Source organism: Phoxinus phoxinus (assembly GCF_949152265.1).
Source record: "Phoxinus phoxinus genome assembly, chromosome: 5".
Taxonomy (NCBI): domain Eukaryota; kingdom Metazoa; phylum Chordata; class Actinopteri; order Cypriniformes; family Leuciscidae; genus Phoxinus; species Phoxinus phoxinus.
Genome location: NC_136880.1, coordinates 15,464,183 through 15,485,618, shown reverse-complemented (window position 1 = coordinate 15,485,618; position 21,436 = coordinate 15,464,183). Strand labels below are relative to the sequence as shown.

The 21,436-nt window shown below is 38.7% G+C and overlaps 2 protein-coding genes across 7 annotated transcripts in view; both read right to left on the bottom strand.

The window, feature by feature from the left end:
- tnk2b (tyrosine kinase, non-receptor, 2b) overlaps positions 1 to 2,607 on the bottom strand; it is a gene marked incomplete at its 3' end in the record, with an annotated part of 84,767 nt that extends 82,160 nt beyond the window's left edge. For all 6 annotated transcript variants that reach the window (XM_079614156.1, XM_079614154.1, XM_079614166.1 and 3 more), the window contains exons 1-2: positions 2,358 to 2,607; positions 2,115 to 2,191 (exon numbers count right to left, since the gene is read on the bottom strand). The remainder of the gene's footprint in view (positions 1 to 2,114; positions 2,192 to 2,357) is intronic.
- A 984-nt stretch (positions 2,608 to 3,591) lies between these two features.
- Positions 3,592 to 20,558, bottom strand: tfr1a (transferrin receptor 1a). Its single transcript, XM_079614360.1, has 18 exons — positions 20,398 to 20,558; positions 17,444 to 17,491; positions 16,910 to 17,144; positions 16,577 to 16,757; positions 16,265 to 16,484; positions 14,606 to 14,728; positions 14,398 to 14,493; positions 14,166 to 14,305; positions 13,034 to 13,197; positions 12,819 to 12,938; positions 12,601 to 12,686; positions 10,602 to 10,665; positions 10,453 to 10,520; positions 9,729 to 9,799; positions 8,352 to 8,436; positions 8,023 to 8,250; positions 7,561 to 7,713; positions 3,592 to 5,503 (listed from the first exon to the last, which is right to left on the bottom strand). Exons 2-18 carry the CDS (start codon positions 17,474 to 17,476, stop codon positions 5,261 to 5,263), a joined length of 2,310 nt encoding a protein of 769 aa, XP_079470486.1. The 5' UTR covers positions 17,477 to 17,491; positions 20,398 to 20,558; the 3' UTR covers positions 3,592 to 5,260.
- Between the last annotated feature and the right edge of the window lie 878 nt (positions 20,559 to 21,436).

Genomic DNA, 21,436 nt, shown 5'->3' with positions numbered 1-21,436 from the left:
GACTGCATTTTGGTTCGTTTCATCAACTGATTCGGACCAGAGCAATCAGTGTGGTGTGAAAAGGAAACAAAACGCCTGAAAAAATGCTACAAAGTATTATTTTTCGCCCTTGGTCCGGACCAAATGAACCGAACTACAGATGTGAAAGCACCCTGAGGCCCGGTTTACACAGGAACACTCGCGGGTGAAAACGTCAAAATATTTTATCAGATGTGCCTTTCGTTTACACGGCGTCAGCGTTTTTGGGGCTTAAAAACGCAAAAAAGTGAAACCACCCTCCAGAGCGGAAATCTTAAAAACACTCCACCGTCGCATTCCCGTCTAAAGGGTAAAAACGCAAAGTCTACTATAGAGAGAAGTAGAAGGAAGGTTGTATGCAGGCGCGCGGACTTGGTGTTGTTGTGTGGCATTGCTTCACATTGACATCTAGCCGCCTGGAGTGCACACTACATCGAATTTCACACACTTTTGCGTCACCATATGCACGCAGATCCCCCCATAAGGCTCGTCTAAACGCAGAATAAAAAGTGATAACGCAACGCCACTTTTGCGTTTTCTCATCAGATCGTTTCCGTGTAAACATAGCCTGAGACAGGGTTTTTATTAATGAAAACAAACTTTTTTGAAAACGCTCTCCAAAGTGGATAAATTTGAAACCGCTGTTTTCGCGTTGTAGTGTGGATTGTGAAACTGGAGGCATTTAAAATCGATGACGCAAATGTATTTTTTGGTTTCTCTCATCTAAACGAGCTTTTATGAGGTTGCATGCATGCGCAGTAAGGTGAATTCAGCGTTTTCCGACGTTTCAGTGTGGATGAGAAGCTTTTGGAAAACACTAGTGTAGACAGAGTTTTGCTACGAAAACGCGTTTTCAAATGTATCCGGATTAATGCGGACGTAGCCTGAGGGTACGTTTACACGACAACGATATGCTTAAAACGGAGAAGTTTTTCCTTTAGGTTTTCCGCGTACAGACGACACCGTTGTCAAAACGATCCCAATTCAATTTTTGTCGTGTAAACGCATACCAAGTTTTACTCTTTTAGTTTAAAAAAATGGTGTCATGTAAACTACTCCTTAGATGTTAAATCAGACCATTGATCCCCAGGTACCATAGAACGAATCTTCCTTGGGGCGAGAGGATCTGTGTGTGTCTTCAGTCAGCGCTTTACTCCACGAACATAAAAGAAGAGCCGGGCGGCAGCGGGTTTTGCGGCCTGGCTTGCCTTTACATGCAGGGACACTTATCACACCTAGACAGAGATACAGGGCCTAGGGGCAGCGTTTATTGAACAACAGTGCTTATCTCCTGCACACTGAGCACTAGTAGGAAAGGCAGAACCTTACAGGACCCTACACTACAAACACACGTGCAGGAAACTACTCAATAGGTGGCCCTCAGACCATTCATCACCTCGCAAACACACTGAAGGTCTGCTCTCAGAAACACACACACCTAACCTACAGGCCCTGGATGAGTCACGGCTGTGCTGCCTGCCATAATACAAATAATGACACTTTTTATGCCAGTCATTACGCAACTTGCTCACCCTTAAGTTACATTCTGCTACAATGTAGGTTAAGAGCAACAGCTGCAGTTATACTTGTGACCCTGAGCTGCCATACATTCTCCATCTGAATCAACCTTTTGTCCTGCGTGACTGTAATTCAGCATTGATCACAAGTGAGTCTTTCTTTGTTAACAGAAATGCAAATAACAATGCAGAGATGAGGCTGCTGCTGCTGTTGTTGCTTCTAATGTCACAAATTAATGAAGATGCAACAAGAACGACGATTATCTGAGAAAGAAAGGAATGATTAAAGGTCTCTGACTTATGAAGAGGAGACTGTTTCATCCAGACACCAGCAAAAGTTTGATGTAGAATAGATTTGATTTCAGACATTTGACCCCTCAACACACATTAATTATACACTTTTAGATAAAAAGAGATGGGATTGTTTCTCGAACTCCACAAGAACTGTTCAGACAGTTGCATGCATGCATGATGAGTTGCATGACATGTTATAATCGTAAACCGAACACCTCGTACTAGACTACAACTGGACGCAGTGTTTGTGAAATCTCAATCATATTAACACAAATAAATACTTACTCCGAGACTGCGGGTGAATCTTGAAGCCTTTAGGAGCCAGATTCCCGCCACTCGCTTTCCTCACGCGCAGGTGAGACCTTGAGATCAGCGCGAGGACCAAGAAATTAGGAAACGTTAAAACAATTTCCTCTCTTTTCCCACGCCGTCTTATCCGTTTAAACTGATTTTTACAACAGTGGTAAAATGTTTCGATTATCTATCTGTGTGATGATGGTATGTACACACGCAGTCTTTGAGTCCTACCTGTCAGACTCGGTGTTCACTCGATAACGCCAGGTGTGAGTGAACAAAACTTCACTCGGAGTTGGTCCTGTGAGAGTAACGTTATACCCAAAGTTCAACGGAATTCTTGCGTTTTATTAATTTATTTCAGTGTGTAATATATTGTGTGCTCCACAACCGCTGTCCCTTTCTCACTCATTTCTGCCTCGCGTTTCTGTCGCTTTGATTACTCAATCTCACTCGCGCTGTACATATGCATCTATTGACAACCCACTCTTAAAGGGACAGGACACTTTTATCATGACAGCACTCCACATGGCAATGGACGACACTAAACTTAATTTTAAACTTAAGTCCACAGTTTTACCAGCAAATAAATAGTCAATTCTGAGTCTAAACTCAATATGTCATAGTTGTACATTGTTAGGGGAAGATGTATTGCTTTTTGAAAAGCATCTTCATTATAAAGCTTCAGTATAAAACATGAGAATGCGTTAATAAGAAATAGTATCTATTTGACGGCTGTTAATGCGAGTTAAATGGACAAAACCCTCTGTTTAATACATCATGGCAGTGCCACAGTCATAAGAGACTTCTACTCTAGTACTCTAGTTCTGCCATCTGGTCATTTGAAGAATTGCAGACAGATCCTACACACAAATACTGGTGTTTGTATAATACAATGAAACATCAGTTCAGTGAGTGCATTTATTTAACAAATTTAAAGTAATAGACGTAACCTACTACTTTTACTGGGGTCTACTATTTGTAAATTTAGCTGAGATGTAGAAGCCAATTTCTCTGATGAAAAGCACAATATCAGATTATAATTTTTTTTAAATCACATTGAATTATTTTGGTGTCCCATGGCACATGCAAACTATGGTTATTATGAATCATATTTCTTTAAAAATTTAGTCATAGGTTAAACAAGTGATGGAAGAACCTAATTTAGTGTCAATGTAGTAGTTTTAGATGAGAGTTAGCACAGTTAGATTGACACAAAAAGCTTCCATGGATCCAAGAGTCTTCAGTTTAAATTAGTTGTTCAAACTTTTTATTAATCACTTGCAGACTTGTCATAAAACTGAGAATCAGCGCATGTGTAATGCTATAACCTATTTTTTTACAGTCTATGGCTATAACCCAATAATATCCACAGCAAAAGTACTACTGCCATTACATAGCATTCTTCAGAAACTTTTTAAAAGATATGGATATATAGACAATGAAACAGCAAGCGATAACTAAAAGACGTTGTTAGAATAATCTTTAATCTTAATTTTCATCTCTTCCACATTATATGTTCAGACACATTTCAAAGTTGTACATGGGTGTCTTTCTCTTTATCAGTGCATAAACATTATTTTCTAATTGCAACTCGATTCATATTGACGGCCATGATATGATGATAAACATGATACTGGTATCAAAAGGTAACCAATAAAATGAATAGTGAATAGTTTCTGAATAGTTTCAATTAAATCGCAGTTTGAAGAAGTTGAATACAATTTGACTGTTAAATACAGTACACACAAAGAAAAAAAAGAGAGAGAAAAACAAAAAAAGGAAAAGTATTTCAATCTTTAAAGCTTCATCATAATCTACAAGGCACAAACAAGTCACTAGAAACAGAGGAAATATGAAAACCGAATAAGAGAAAAGGACAGAATCTCACGGCAGGATCTTACAGAGGTTTCGATCTCTGCGGTGATCCTCACCCGCTCCACATTTGATTCATCCAAGGCAGAAGAAGGTAACAGCACTTGATTGTTCAATAGATTACATGACTCACAACAGATAACTAGTATGGTAGGAGTGTGTGAACATAGACGATTTGTACATCATCATGGGAAACACTGTTCCCGATAATTACATCCACACCACAGTGAAATATGAGGGGCACTGCCCTCGATATCAACACATCGGTAGGCAAAAACTACCATCATCTTCTTCGCATTATGGAAGGCACTGCTCCCGATAATTATTCTGGATCAGGTAATAACATTGATTCAAAAGGAGGATGCCAGAGACTAAGACACCAGTAACTTTCGTTTTTTTATTTTTTATTTTTATTTTTTAAGAAATGCACTGTGGTAGTTTCTGGTCATGGCTTTTGAAAGCAAGGTTACCTCCGTAGCAGATGCTGCTTTCACATTTCGACAGTATAACTGTCATAATTATGGAAGGCACTGCTTCCGATAATTATACATTTGTTAAAGAAGGCGTTACAAAATGCTATTTATAGTGATCCCTGTCACTGATAAATAAAAATAAACTAATAAATAGATATTTCAGAGCCACATAGGAAAGCCTCTTTCTGCTATTTGACAGAATTGATCTGAAATGCCCCTGAAAAGCGTATCCAACCAAAAAACTGGAAAAATACTGTGCTTTAGGATGCGTGTTATCACGGGTAACGTTAAAAATGGAAATGGCTGATTGTCCAACTGTAGCCAGTATAATGAACATCAACCTCTAAATTCAGACTGGTATTACGCAAGATGTTCCTAAAATGAGTTTGAAAATTATGAAAATAAACCAATGACATTCCAAATTTGTGTAATCTAAACTTGATCTTAAAGGAACAATTCACCCAAGAATAAAAATGTAGGATTATTGACCCTGATGTCATTCTAACCCCTTATTCTTCACACATACATTTTGGATGGATTCAAACAGTTGAATTATAGTACACTTATGATATGTTATGGTGCTCTTGTGTCCTGTATTGAAGGGGTTTGGAAGGACATGAGGGTGAGTAAAGGATGCCAGAATTGCTATTCTTGGGTCAACTACTGCTTTAAATACTGAGGTAAAACCTCGAATCAGAAATTCACGTTAACAGAGCACCAAAATCTTTTTCTCCTTTTTTGTCTTGAGTGATGGTTCAAAGTTATCAAATAGTTAAAGAATCTGCTTGTCTAAATTTCATTATCCATATCCCAAACTTCCCCTGCCAGTGCATTGGCACAGCCCTGGATGGTCCAGGTAGCGAAAGCAAACTGATTCCTGAATTGGTCGACGTCAGCAGATTGGAGATTTCCTCTAATGGCTTCGAGGTGATCCACCAGAGCGGCCAGTGTGTGCGAGCCGGAGCCCAGCACGATGTGCCGGAACGGACTGTCCCGTGGAGACGCGTAAGGAGAGAGGAGACTGCCTTCCACCTTCACACGGACACATAGTGTTAACATCCACATAGTAACTTAAAAAATATATATTTTTCATGTCACAACTGCTGATCTGTTTCTAAAACTGTATATCCCTAGAATGCAAGCGGAGTGACCTTTAAAAGATTTTGAAGGCTGGTGTTTCAATTACATTTGAGGTACTTTATATGCTAGTGTAAAAGTTGACAAATGAATGCTTAGCAATTCATTTAAACTGGATCTAAAAATGTAGCAAAATTAGAGTAGGGTGTTCCTGCAATACCGGAGGCTGCATTTATATGACTTTTTCCCCATATGTACTAGTAGTTTATACTATTTCAGAGCAATTACTGTTCAATTCTGTATTTGTATTGATACAGGGATGACTTAGTAGTTTAATTATGTACATTTAATTGATATATTGTCCTAACCTACCCCTAAACACAACCATTGGTAAATCTCTTGAAAAATTTAACCTAATTTGTTTCAAAATATGAGGCCCTATATTCTGGTTTAAATTAAGTTTTGATGGAAAGACCGATAGGAGACTTCCCTTTCATTAGTCTCAGTTCGGTGTGATGCTTCTCGTCTTGTCTGGAAAGTGCAGTTAACTGTAAAACTGTTTGCCCTAGAAACTATTGTTTCATTTAGTATGTTAATGGATTAAAAAAATATGAAAACAAATACCGGTTTACAACGTCAATTATTATATTAACTGTTTTTGCACAGCTAAAATAACTTGAGATGTCTGCATTCAAACTTAAAATGTCTCCCGCTCATACGTAAAAAATAAATCTGTGGGTCTAGTCTGTTTGTTTTAGGTTTATTTCAGGTCTCTTCTGATTGGCTAGGTGGCCCTGTCACAAAAAAACAGGGTCCTAGAAATGCAGTCCTGAAACTGCATTGCAGGAATATAGTATTGCAAAATGAATTTAAAATGTATCTTTTGTCTTCGGAGAAAGCAAAACAGAAATATTAATATCTTATCATCATATCGAAACTTTGTCCAATGATCGCGAGAATGACCCTCCTCCTAATACCACTACCAATAGCAGCAAAGCAGCAGCCCTTTGATATGTACCAGAGGTCACCAAATTCGGTCCTGGTTTAGCTCCAACCCCAATTAAACACACCTGAACCAGCTAATCAAGGTCTCACTAGGCATACTAGAAACTTTCAGGCAGGTGTGTTGGACCTGGTTGGAGCTCAACTCTGCAGGACAGCGGCCATCCAGGACCGAGTTTGGTGACCCCTGATATATACCATCCCAACTTTATTTTACAATAGGAAAAATGTCATCTAGGGCTGTCAAATAAAAATGTGATTTCTAATATTCGTCAAAAAAGAACATTCGGATGCAAAAAACGCACATTCAATTTTTTTGCGGACAAGACATGATGATGACGTAACTGACGTGGTTTGTTTGTGTTAGCTTATCCAGTAAACAGCGCAGTGAGGCCGTGTAAAATGACGGAAAAAGGCTACTTGCTGACGAAAACCCTCTCAGTTGGTGGGGAAAAATCGTGCCGCATGCATCCACATATTGCGCAACTGGCAAAGACATACTTGAGCATACCCGGCACTCGCTGCTGATCAAGTTGACCGTCTAGTGTTTTTGACGAACAATACGTGTAGTGAGTAGAAGTGGTTTCTGATTGGCAGTTTGCTGTTTTGTGTTCATGTAGTACATTACGCTGTGTGTTGAAGCCTGTTTTCTCAGGTTACTGATGCACTTACAGTTTTATGCACTATTGTAACCTAGATTTCCTTGCATGCACATTAAGGAAATTATATTTTATTTAAGAACAATTGTTTCAAAAGTTAATGCACTTTAAAAAGTGAATGTCATTTATTTTCAATAAAAGATTGATGCTTGATTTGGTTTATATTTGCTTGTGCTCGCTTGCGCCCTCTTGTGGGCACAGGAGACAATAGAGACTAACATTAAGTATTGCCTTTTAGAATTTTGCTAATATTTAAGAAATGCATTCGAATTTAGCTTTTCAGCCATTTTGACAGCCCTAATGTCAACACAGGAAAGAATGAAATGGCTGGACGAGTGGCATGTTATTTACCCTCATAATGCGATTGTTGATGATGCGACACTGCTCCATGTCGTCAAGATCGCTGTTGCGGATGACAGAAGCGAGGGAGCTGGCGGCACGATCGTACGAACCCTGAGCTGACAGAAGCCACTGCATCGTCAAAGTGGAAGGAAGGCGGCGAACCTTGACAAGTAAAATGCAAAAAAGTGAATTAAAGCTGCTTTCTGTACTTCACAGGTATTTACAGAGCCCTAAAGGGACAAGGTGAAAGAAACATATATAAGATGGGAGTAAATGCTTTTGCGTTCTCTTGCAAATGTTTCTCAGAGGAACAACACTTTTACAAGCAAATGCAAAAGCATTGAAATTATTATTTTTCTCCCATCTCATATTTTTTCCATCCCCATGTCCCTTTAGGTGCTCTGTAGATATACAACCGACACCAAGTCCAAATAATTTTTAGAGTAAACGCATGCAACCCCGTAGACTCACCATTTGGCGTGATTCCACTTTAGCCCTGATCTGGGACACATAGTTGCGGATCACGCTGGTATACTTTGCCACGTTCAGCTTGAGCAGGTGGTCGTGTACCAGCCGAAGAGTCATCAGCCCAGCCACCTCGCCCGCAGTCTTGGCCAGTTTCAGAGTGGAAGAGGAAGTGTACCGGTCCAGACTTAGTTCGGTATCCTCATAAGTGCCAAACGGGTATAACTTCGAACTCTGAAAAACATCAGGCAGAGGTTTACTTCCCATCAAGAAAATAACTGAACCGGAATGTATTTTCCTTTATTTTGACATCTTCAGTAAAACTGAATACTTACCGAAGTAAATCGGAAGGAAAGTGACGGGATGCCCGAGAAGCTCTGGAATGGATAAGCAGAGTGAGACAAACCCATAGGCTCCATTCTGTGAAGAAAGAAAAAGGAAGCACGTTTTTAACATTGTTGGTACTGGACTAGAACTATAAAAAAAAAAAAATGCAATTCATTGAAATAAATCTGAATGAAATTAAATTGTTGCCTTAAAAAGTTACAAACTGCAGCTTTAAAACATGTATTTTATTCCAGTTAGTTTTGGTGTTAAAAAGCGAGTACATCATGAACCAACTTTCCAAACCGTGTTTTTGTCTTATCCTGAATCACTACAGTACACCTATAATAAGAGTTTATTTTGGGACTATTTTGGACTGGTTCGGGTCGTACCGCTGCGGAGTAGACCAGTACCTGTGTGACTCGTCATAGACAAACAGCGAGAAGTAGATCCGGCTACAATGTTCTTCCACAAGGCGCATGCAGTGCTTATTAACCGCTAGAGCACCAAAAGTTACGGACTGCAGCTTTAAGGTGAAGTACAAAAAATTGTTATATAAAAAAAAAAGACAAGAGCACATTAAAAAATTACTACAACAAACTAAAAACTGGTTTGATTGAAAATATAAAGATAAAAGCTAATTTAAAATATTAAAGGGGTTGTATAATGCCCCTTTTTACAATATGTAATAAGTCTCTGCTGTCCCCAGAGTGTGTATGTGAAGTTTTAGCTCAAAATACCCCACAGATGATTTTGTACAGCATGTTGAAATTGTCCCTTTTTGAGGGTCAGTAAAAACACGTTATCCCTTTAAATGCAAAAGAGATGCACAGAGGGCGGAGCTTCAAGAGCTTCTGTAGCTCCGATTACCTCACGCAGACAAGCACTAAAATGAAGCGACAACATGTAGACTGCAACAGGGTGTTTCTGAATGGTTAGTTGATGAATTGATGTTGCTGATGTGGAGTTAACTATCTTCAATTAGCATATTCTGTCATGATAATCTATAAATATGTGAAAAGATGGATGCTAAAGTTTGAGCTGACTCACAAATGTGCTGGACTACAACAACTCTTCCTCTTCTCAACATGCACTGCGTGTTCCCGGGGGCGGGGTTTATGTACATTTTAAGGTTGATGTCACTAACCCGGGAGGAATGTCGTGTAGCAGCCGTTTGTTGTAGTCTTTAAAAAACGATTTCTTTAAAAGCAAACATCTCCCTTTGAGCGTTGTAACTTTGCAGATGTTGTTTCTGCTCAAACAGCAACATTACACACTAACTAAAGTTAGAAAAGTGAAATCATAATCAACCACCCCTTTAATAATACTATAATAGTATATAAATGATAGTCAAATTGTCGAGCATAAGCAGGGCGGGACCAACTTACACAGACTTCTCCCAGTTGGATCCTGCAAACTGTTCATGCAAGGATTTGGTGGCATCAACTGTAGGGGAGACCTGCATGGGGAAGAAGTTATTTTTCTTTACAAGACAGATAAAACAGCTCAGGACAAGTTATAAGAGTAATGGCAAAGATTCAGCATTTGTGATACTAGGGGTGTGCGATATATATTGTCTACGATAATTTCATAATTGTTGTTTTAATGAAGTGATCTGAAATCAGTCTAGTAGGATAGACTAGTGCGCTTGTGCATTTAGAGCGCACGCTTTCACTGCGTGATTTACTCTATTAAAATAAAATTAGAATCCCACCTAAAGTCAAGATAAGGTGCAAAAATGCCCCTGTATATCTTTTATATTTATGTAATTTATTATAGTAAATATCACACGAAGAGTGCCACTTTTTCTCCCAATATCAGCACGATTACAAATGTGATATTACTTTTATACAACATTTCAATACATTATTCATATTATGTGACTTACATTTTAGACACAATATTGCCTGTTTTTTTGTTTTTTTTCAATTTCTTCAACGAAAATAGTTTAAAACAAAATCTAATAAACATTATTTTTGTAACGGCAGGTTAAATGCATTCATGTAACCTCTGAGCAGCATTAAACAGTCTGTGTATATCGTTAAAATCCCAGAAAATATGGAGATATCATTTATTGTCAATATCTCCACACACCCCTATGTGATACATTACCTGCTTCATAGTGCTCTCTAGCAAGTCATACAGCAGTGGACTGGCAGATGCTTTGAAAGAGTCAAAACCTAAAGAGAATGTCACATGATCAGCATCAACTCAAGAACAAAGTTCAACTTCAACTCTTCAAGAAATAACCCTTTACAAACCTGAAATAACTTCATCAAGGCTGATGTAAGAAAACGCTTTCAAATTCAAGGAGGTCAGGTAGCCCTATGGGTACAAAAACCCACAAAATGTAAATTCAAAATGTAAATTCACACTGTAAATTCAAAGTCTATGTTTGGATTGCATCCTAGCATACGACAGTAGCAGGGCCGGCACCACTCAGTCAAGATCAATGTGAAAATAGATCTTAATGATGAAATCGAATCTGATAGACTATACAAACAGTTGATGGGCCCCATTAGGGGCTTTCGCACCGAGTAGTTCTAGGAACTTAGTTATTTGAACTAGTCACCAGGGTGGTTCCCCAAGGCCATTTTTCTGGTTGTATACGCACTATGAAAAGGTTCCTCCGGAGCGAAAGCCCCAATTTTTTAAACGGCTTAAAATTATATGCTTCTATTAGACTAGTAATTGGTTGTAGTAATTATAAAAAAAAATTAAGTGATTTAAGTTTGAAGAAATTAATGTACACAGGGAACTACACTAACATTTTCCACTGGTGGCACTTGCGCTACTAACTTTTTCAGTTACTGGCGCAAAACATGATTTGGTCGCACAAATTATTTATAGTAAGCCGCTCTGGGTAATAATGAACAATAATGGAACTGTATTGCATACAGATGTGCTTTTTATTTTACTTTCCATCTTTTAAACCACATGCCGCCTTGTTTTCTTTAACATTGGTTGGGATAGATTTACTGCAATAGAAAATACAGTACACAATAATGTGCTAAATTAATTTATTTTGGATTTCAACATGCTATGGTTGGCACAGATGGGCAGACTCCTGAACTAAATATAATCCATAAAATAATATAATAATAGATTTTCAGTATTGACTATTCGGTATTAGAGATACAAAAAAACAAAACAATGCATGTCCACTTCACAATTAAGTGAAATATAATAAGCCACAAATAAGGCTATATTACAAGCTACATTGAACTTAATTATCAATTCAGATTCCTCACTTGCTGTTTGCTTGACGCCGAAATGCAGTGCGGAGTGCTGTTGCGTCACGGGATATGTACATGTCTATACATTTCGCGTGCTTCATACTGTCATTGTGAAGCTTCAATTTACATGGACACTTATAATCGGACTAAAAAGATCTTCATGTAAACACCTTAATCGATCGGATTGAGCTCGATCCGAATGCAATTTCGATCGGATTGAAAGGGTTTGTTTATTCCTTTTGTAATGCGATCGAGGTGCATGTCAACACTTGATCGGATTGAAAACCGAAACTGAAAGGACTGCGCATGTACAATGACGTATGACGCGCGGAACGAGCTGTTCTTCCTGTTGAATAAAGTGTCATATAAATGAGTGTCCCGTCATTCTAAAATTCTCATTTCACTCAGCGTCTGTGAAGTGAAGCAGGACAACGTCCCACTAATTGTTTTGGATTCTCATCCACAGACGACTGGTTTTGGCCGCGGGGAGGGGCATTTTTACTGCGTGATAAATATAAGCAGCACGGCAAAACGGTTCAATGCTCATTCTCTCCAAATCATGACCAGAGACGGATTAATATTACGTCTGCTGTTTAAAACAAATAAAGAACCAATAGAGAATAGTTATGCGCGAACAGCGGGAAACGTGTGACATAAACGCGCTCATCAACCCGATTACTTTAGAAGTCGCGGGGCTGAAGCCAACTGTTGAATGCTCAGAGCACGTTATAAAACGTGTTCTTAAAATACACATTTCTGTTTTAATAAATGCTCATAGTAAATCATAGCATATTGCCTAAAACATAAGGTAGGTACAAAAATAATCAGTGATACATTTGCGACCCATTAAAAATTAGGGTCGCAATGGCATTTCAAAAGGTCGCATATGCGACCATTTTGGTCGCAGTGTAGTTCCCTGGTACATATGTATGGTTACTGGTTTGAGATTATTCGGTCACAAAAACAGAATTCACTCCCATATTTAAAGGCCATTTTTGAACAGAAGGCAATCAAAGATTCACACCTCCAACCACTCTGTGGCCCCGACACTACCGAATTCACCAGCACTCCAGCTGCCAAACACTAAGCTCCTCTTTGGCTTGAATCCATCTTGAAAGAAAAGAAAGTGGCACTTATAATCAACAAGACGTATTGCTAATTAATAATTATTTTCACTTCATTATTGTGATGTGAAATCAATGTCTGTCTTTAAAAATAAACCACTACTTATTTGCAATGTACCATTCTTGATCATGTCTGTGATAGTTCTGGCCAACTCCACCAGTAAACTAGTGCCAACTGTGCTTCTGGCAAACCCAGGACCCCATGCATCTCGCTGAGCTCCGATCACCATATAACGATCTAAAGGATGAAGACAAAAACCAAGTGATTAATAGGGACTGGGGCCATTTCCTTGTTTGAGGTGCTGTTTAAAGCCCAGTAACAGTATACAGTACCTGCATCCATATAACCTTTAATGACTCCAAACACGTTGTGGATTTTTTTCTGAACAAGGACATTGTTCACTTCCACGGTGATATTGTCGTTTTCATCGCCGAGCCTGGTATCCCAGAGCATCCCTTCACTCCAGCCATCAGGTAAAGACCGACCGCCTAACTTACTGCGAACAAATGTGACAAATACGTAAATAAAGGGAATAACAACAAACCACATTGACAGAAAACTGATGAGAACGTGAGTGGTTCTTGCAGCCAGGATACTAGAGTGATCTGGGGGGCTTCCAAGACACGTTTCTTTTTTTTGGTGCATTGTCATGGGGTTGATAGATGGTTGCTAGGGTGTTCTGTGTGGTTGCTACTGTAGGTTGTTGCTGGCTCAAGTCAAAAGATTCCAATTACAAACCTTTATTATATTATGGGGCCAGATTCACAAAACATTCATAAAAATACAACAACTAACTGCTATTTTATACTTATTCTCTAACTAAATAAAGTATTTTGTATTTCCAAAAATTATTTCATAAGAAAGTTCTAATATTTTTCCAGTGTTCCAAAGACAAACACTTAAGAAAAAATGTAATTCCTGAAAAAGAATGTTCTTAAAATCATCGTAAATAACCTCTTAAAGGGATTTTGCACCATGACCTCGAGCCAAACACCAAACTGGTACTACCAACAAAATATTAGTGCATTCCTGGAACTGGCCGTCGTTACACTACATCCTTATGCATCGCTTTCTGACAGGACTTTTACAGGCTTTTCCCAAATCACAGAAGTGACCTCGACGTCCGGGTTAGTGGTAGCATAAGCAACAGCAGACAAGCTCTTCATAAAATATATATACATATATTTATATATATGGAGTGACTTTGTGCTTTGTAACTTTGCAGACCGTTTTTATGCTCAAGCAGCAACATTTCACACTAGTTGAAAATGTAAAAAAGCATGATAATAGGTCCTCCAAGTATATAAGATTTGCCTGCTTTTTCATCCAACAAAAAAAATTATACAACTTTCCTCAAGCCGTACAATTTTCATTTCACGTAACTATTAGTGATAGTAATGAATGAGTATATCAGTAACAGTAACAGACAGTGATAGTAAATGTCACTTGCGGTCACAACTGCACCTCATGATCTCAGTAGCCTGCTTTACGGTGATAGTTTGGGCCGGAATGAGGGGCAAGCCAGAAGACGCAGTCGGGGGAAACTGGGTATGATTGAAGGAAGGGAATCCTGGAGTGTAGGGATCACCAGTGCCAAGATGGACCTTTGAAACGAGCGTTTTGAAAGATCATGAATCAACTACATAAACTTTGAACAAAACAAATTATCTGATAAGAGAAAGGTTCCACGACTTACATGGCCAAAAAGAGCAGTGTCGTCACTAATTTCGTAGTTAACAGGATCTGGGTAAATTAGCACTGCACTAGCATTCAAGCTAGCAGCATTAGCCACCTATAATAAGCAAATGAAAACCAGAGGATTAATAAGTAAAAATTAACGGTCTTAAAATATTTATATATTAAAATATTTATATATAATATTAGGAGTGAGTGAGAGTACCAACCTTTTCAGCAAAACTTAATAGTCCAGCTCTGATCAAGACAACCTTTCCATTCACATCAACATTGAGCTCTCGCAGGCGCCTGAAGTCCTCTGCTCGTCCATAATGGGCATACAGAGCGGCTCCCTACACAACAGAAGCAGTAATGAGTAATAAGAAATATTCTGAAACTGCTGGCAAATCGATTAATCACTAGACATTAGTGTAACGATACCCTCATGTTACGACTCGATACACATCACGATACTGAACTCACGATACGATATTATTGCGATACTCCAAGACATCGATTAAAAGGCTAAATTTGATATTACATTGTGGGTGTAAATGAGTAGGGCTTGGACATGGTGCTGATTAGGGCTGAACGATACATCGAATTTTCATCGTCATCGCGATAAGAACTCCCGCGATGAACACATCGCAACAGACAGCCTGACACGATGAATAATGCCTGGTTCAGACTAGCACTACACGTTTTTGACTCCTAAAATCTTGTCGTGGACAAGAAACATGTCAGACTACACGTTGCTTTCCGACCAGTCATCGCGTGCCGTCACACACACACATTCACTCGCACGCACAGACACACAAACACACACAATCACTGTCCCTCGCTCACTCACTCACGCACACACACGCTCACAGGCGCACACACACACTCACTGTTGCACTCACTCATGTCTCGCCTCGCTCACATATTCAACCCGTCGTGGAGGACCGTTAAAGAATTAAACATGCTATAGTATTTCTGTCGTGAAGCATCGCAGACGCGACGTAGGTTGTCGCCCACTATACGAGATGAAACGATCGAATCTTGCGTCCCATTACGAATCTCCACGACACCCATACGTCAAACGGATCGTGCCAAAATCGCACTAAAATCGTGTATTCTGAACCAGGCAGGTAACGTTTGACATATCACGCAAAGAACCTATTAAAGCACTAAGACATGGGAACAGTATAGTTAATCACATTTATCGCAAGTCATATCGTCATCGCAATATTAAACGATGTTATCGCACATCGCAGCTTTTCCTCATATCGTGCAGCCCTAGTGCTGATAACCCAATGCACAGGACAATGGTGACACCAGACTATATATATTGAAAATAATGTAGGCCGCTTTTTTCCCAAATATTCCCCCATTGCATTATTATACACTGTAACAAGCACTGTCCTTCAGATGGGACATTACACCGAGGTCCTGACTCTCTGTGGTCATTAAAAAGCCCATGGCACTTCCTGTAAAGAGTAGGGGTGTAACCCCGGTGTCCTGGCCACATTCCCTCCACCATGCCAATCATGGCCTCCATTGATAATAATCCCCATCCATTGATTCAAGCCATCAAGCGCTCTGGGTGTACAGTAGTACATATGAAAGCGCTATATAAATGCCTCATTCATTCATGTAATGCACTCAAGCACAGCACATGATCTTCTGTAACGACCACATCTAGAAAACTAAACACACACTCCCACACGGAGTCATTGGAATAGTAAGTGTTGTTTTAGCAGAAACAATTAGCATACGCCCAGATGTGAATCCAGCACGCCTTCAAGGGACATGGAATATTGCACAAGTTGTATGAACTACTTTTATGATAGTTTTATGATGCTCTTTTGTCAGTTGGTTGTCAACATAAATTACCCTTCAAAACTAACCTCCACTGTAGCAACTGCACTGTATGCCAAATACCCCTCGGTGGTTCCCACAGCGTTTCCACGAAACAGCACTTTATTTGAGGTACCGCGATCTTGGACTTTCACATAGTGCTCGTCGGTCCAGGGGGTCATTCCAAATGTTCGGAACTTTGCCATAACTTTATTAGCAAGCGCCTCATCGCCGGAGCTTCCCGCCTGGTGGCTGACACTGGAGAATTCCCTGCAAACAAAGACCAAACACATCATGTTTAACTTGAGTACCTGCTCATCTTGCCGTATGGAAAAAGCAAAAGAGCAGATGTGTGCATTTACTTGAGGTTGCTCTTGATGTTGTCGGTTGACAGTTTCTTTTTCAGCAATGTCCTGAGATCACTCCAGTCCAACGAATAAACTGGTTGTGCTCTCACTTGGGTAGTCTCACTAAAAACCGGACAATTTGACTTGATTTCATTTTTGACTGTGCTTCTGTTAGACAGGTAACCAATGAGGTATCCTGAAAGACAAAAACATTAACATTATGCTCGAAAATGGTTACAGTTTAGGAGTCTTACACAAAAACATTTGACCACAGAATTCTACAACTGACCAATCAGAATGAAGTATTCAAGAGGGCCATGAAATAAGCTTGAAACTACACCGGCTTACCAATAATGAAGAGGAACAGAATGGCAATGACGAATCCGCAGATGGTTTTGGGAGAACGCTGGTTCAGCTTGCTTGGGTAATATGGACGATTATGCTGGTTTATGCTCTCCCCAACACCGTTAGCCTCCACTTCATCATCCATGTCAGATGAGAGCTTCATCTCCACATGGCTGTTGTCACCCTCCATGTTCTGGGTCAGGTTAAAGCGAGTATAGGAGCGCGGCTCCCCATTGAACTGGGAAAATACAGTTGTAAGTGAGTAAATTATGACAGAATTTTCATTTTTAAGTAAACTATATTCCTTTAAGGGCAAGTCATGAAGTTTTAACATTTCTCTTCAATTTAGAAGAGTTTTCAGCAGAAGAAGTAAAAATAATATCAGGAACATTAAGGTTTCAGCCGAGTTTCACACATGAGTGACCACAGACCTCATGCTTTACAATACAGAAACTGTCATTTCTTTGTTCTCTCTCTTAAATGGTAAATGATTGGTTCAGATAACTCGAAAGAAAAAGTATGAGAAGATTGTCTTACGATTTTTGAAATTGTTGTCCTGGCTTGATCCATCGTGGCCTCAAATAACTGCAGCAAGACAATAAGAAATGTTCAGAGGAACACAGAAAAATCACACACTGACCACCGTGTAGGAGATAAACCTATCATAAAACAAAGATAGATTCCTTATGTCAAGAAAAAAGGGCTGTTTAATGACCTGCAATAACAGATATTATATCTTAATGTTGGTGAAAGTGCACTACTCAATGTTTTGTTTATGTTTTCTCTAGCTGATATGACAGTGGTCATGAACTTTGACCTTAGCTTGACACCTCTGTGTGTGTACATGTTTTTTGCAATGCTTCATGCGAAAAGTGATTTAGTAAACGTCTAGTATATTTGTATTTTGTTCCAACTGTTTTGCTTTATTTCAAAGTTTGTAGTGTTGTGATTCACCTCATAGCGGATTGGCTTGTTTAATGGATTATAACGCTTTAACAAAGACTTCTTAAATCTCTATGAGAGAAAATAATGGAAAATAAATTATTCCGGAACCGGTTAGTTTGCTGAAAAAGGGGGCGGAGGCACTATTGCTTTTTCTCTCTTTATTTCATTGTACATGATTCATAAATTTCAATTTGGCAATAAAATAAAAAAATTATAACAATTATATGTGCATCAGTAGTGAAGCATAGCTATTTTTATTTATTTTATAAAATATTGTCATTATTGCTAATATTGTGATAAAGTTTCTCTCTATTTTACATAGAGTTGAAAGTGTTCATGTATTAATGATTTTTTAAAAACTCAATGACAGAATAGTTATTTTTGATTGAACTATCCCTTTAAAATAGTCTGGTGGAGTGATACTTTTTTTTTATTATTGCAAATATCCCATATAGTGCATAGTACAAGAACTGGGAAAGTGTTGTTTAAAACCGCTTTAGATGAAATCACACCACTGAAAACTGCTAGAAATTTCACATCAACCCTAAATCTTTTTATAAAGATTATAATACATAAATATTATGGCATGTTTATAAAATGTCTTCATTATAAAATGTAACAAGCAGGACTATGGAATAAGAGACATCTAAAGGACTGGATCTGTTTTTTCAGTGGTTGAAGGTTACAAGAAATATGATAACCCAAAAGACAGACACCGCAAGCGGTTTCATTCAGAGCAAACAGAGAAGAAAAGTCTAACAATTATAATTTGTTCTGAAAGACAGAAAAAAGTCACACTGAAGAATTGCGCCAAATGCACTGTGTGAGCTTGCTTGGACACATGCATGCTAGAGATAGGAAAAAGCATTCGGGCTACACCCTACCAGGAAAGAACGTGTCGTGAGCACAATCAGATGAAACCAATCCTCACGTCCGTTGGGGCCTGCCTGACGTCTACCCCCGTACTGTCTTTTCCTCAGAAATTACACAGAAGTCTGGTGGGGCCGCTAATCCACATACCTTGTCTATGTACAGTTAGCCCTCAAGCTTAAAGGCCGTGTTGCAAGGTTAATTTTGCAACGAATTTGTGCAATTTGCTTGTTAACCTGCAACATGGCCTTTAACTACCGGTATAACACTTACTGTGGGAACAACGAGAGCACAATAAACGATAAAGGAAACTTTTATCAATCAAGGCTAAAACAATTGAAAACAAAACAATAACAATCACACTAGCCGAGAAACTTATGTTACAGCCAGTCATGTTCAAGGACAAGCCAGTCAAATGTTATTTTATTTTAAAAAATGATAATAATAACTCTCCATGAGCGGCATCTCTGGCAAAAATCCTCAATGGTTTTGTAAAGGGTGCTGTTGGTATCCATTCATGCACTACACCAAGCTACCGTTTCATGTGACTCTGTGCCACCGCCACTTGAATCATATTTTTTTTAAGAAGTAAATGGATGAATTAGTCTTGTGTCGTTTACTCACATTTTAAAATAGCCTCTCTAGACGCACACGTCAATAATGCATAACTGTACTTTTCTGGCCCTGCAGATTAACGTCAAACTATTTTGGATCACGATCTAAGTTTTCCCAAGAATGTGCAGACATTGTTGATTAATCTTTCCAGAACCGGCAGAGAGGATTAAACTGTAGCGAAATCATGTGATGGTCACACTGTGTAAAATCACTGTACAGTCTAATGTTTTGTGGGGTAACCTAAAAATGTGCTTCATGTGGTAATATCTAAATGAACTAAAAGTAAAAATTTAATTAAAAAAAGATTTATTTAATATTTGTGCATCAACTGTCATTTTTAGGTTCTTATTAGCTGCTAACGACTGCATATTTTCCCTTTTTTTCTCATAAAATGTTATTACCACAAAACTATATTGTGCAAATATGACTCCCTGCAATATTGTGCCTTTCAAGCTAGTAGAGATAATTTAGATGAAGAGACACACAGGGAAGGACAAATGCTCAGAGATGACCCTGGAAAAAAAAAGTCACATCCACCTGCCACCAAATTACAATGGGAAAATACAAATTAGTTAAACCCCTTAAAAAAATGGATATCGAACTTGCAAGCACTACATCGTTAGTAAAATTATTTAATGTTCAAATTATTTATATTAAAACTAAATACATATTTATGAGGCCATTTAAAAATATCACCAAAAAGCCAGTTTTGTCGTTAAACAAATTGTCCACGTAAAACAATAATGTCCTATAATTTGACATGATCTGTGTGAAGGTCAGTAACGTTATAGTTTGCAGAGCACGTGCGTGAACTCTCTGTAAAAGTCTAGTCCGCACCTGCTCTGTATACAAGCATTTACAGTAGCCTCCAGACGAATTAAAAGCGATTAGTTAGATTATAATTCTAATCATTTCACTTATTAATTCAATTTTGTGCGAAATATTAGTTAACTCCAATGGTTCAGAAAGCTATGCACCCCTGTTTCTGCACCGTTAGAAATGGTCGATAACATTAAGCAGACAAGGCATTTCTATTAGAAGACTAACGTTATAAGTCTTACCAATGCTCTCGAGCTCCTGTCTTCTTGCTGAAGGTAAAGTCACGACCACCACCACCGCGAGCGAGCGAGCGACACACATATGCACTTAATAACCTTGGCTTTGGAGACCCTGCAGGACGTTCATATTGCGGGAGGCGGGTGCTTTGCGCTTTGGTGTCACTTCCGGGTTTCTATATTAGGGAATTATTTATTCATTAGGTTCAAGAGCAGACGAACATGTAGGCTTTTATTATTATTATTATTACCTGTATCTTGAAATTCAGCCTAATCTCCAATTGTCATTTATATTCTAAGAGTATCCAGTAGAGTAAAATATGGTCATATGAAGAACTGAATAGCTAATACTAATTAGTAATATTAATTATGTGGATCTGCTTAGCATAGCGTTTTTAATTAATTATAATAACATGTACAATGTGTCACATATAAGTGTAAGCATTTTATTTTCACACACACACACACACACACAGAGATCAGGCTGATGGAGAGATGAGGTGATAATAGAATCTTCTCCCCAAATAAGGTCATGTTTATTCTTGTTTTTGTAATGAAAAGATTGCTTTATTTTTCAAAGTGCCTACTCAGCAGACTCACACGCCAACATCTGTAACTGTGCAGGAAGAGGAAGAAGAAGAAGAAGAAGAAGAGTTGGGCCAAAGTAATCTAACCTGGGAGACATTTTCCAGGAGGAGCTCGGGAAAAGTAAAGGACACAATGTGGGTTTTCGTCAAAATTCAGCAGCACCTGTGAAAATACTGTGAGTAACACGGCAGCAACTCAGATTTAGTTTTAACTGTGCATGTGTGCAAATGTTCATTCTCTGAACGCTGAAGCACATTTAAGCAACTGTATATGTTTCTTTGATTACATCATGTAGTGTGTGTGTACAGGAACACAGCAGAAAACATGGCTGATGTTGTCATGTTTATCCAAATATGAAATCATCAATTGGCAATGAGCCAAGTCACCTTTATTTATATAGCTTTGAGTTAGCAAAGCAGCTTCACAGCAATAAACAGGAAAGTTCTGATCAATTCAG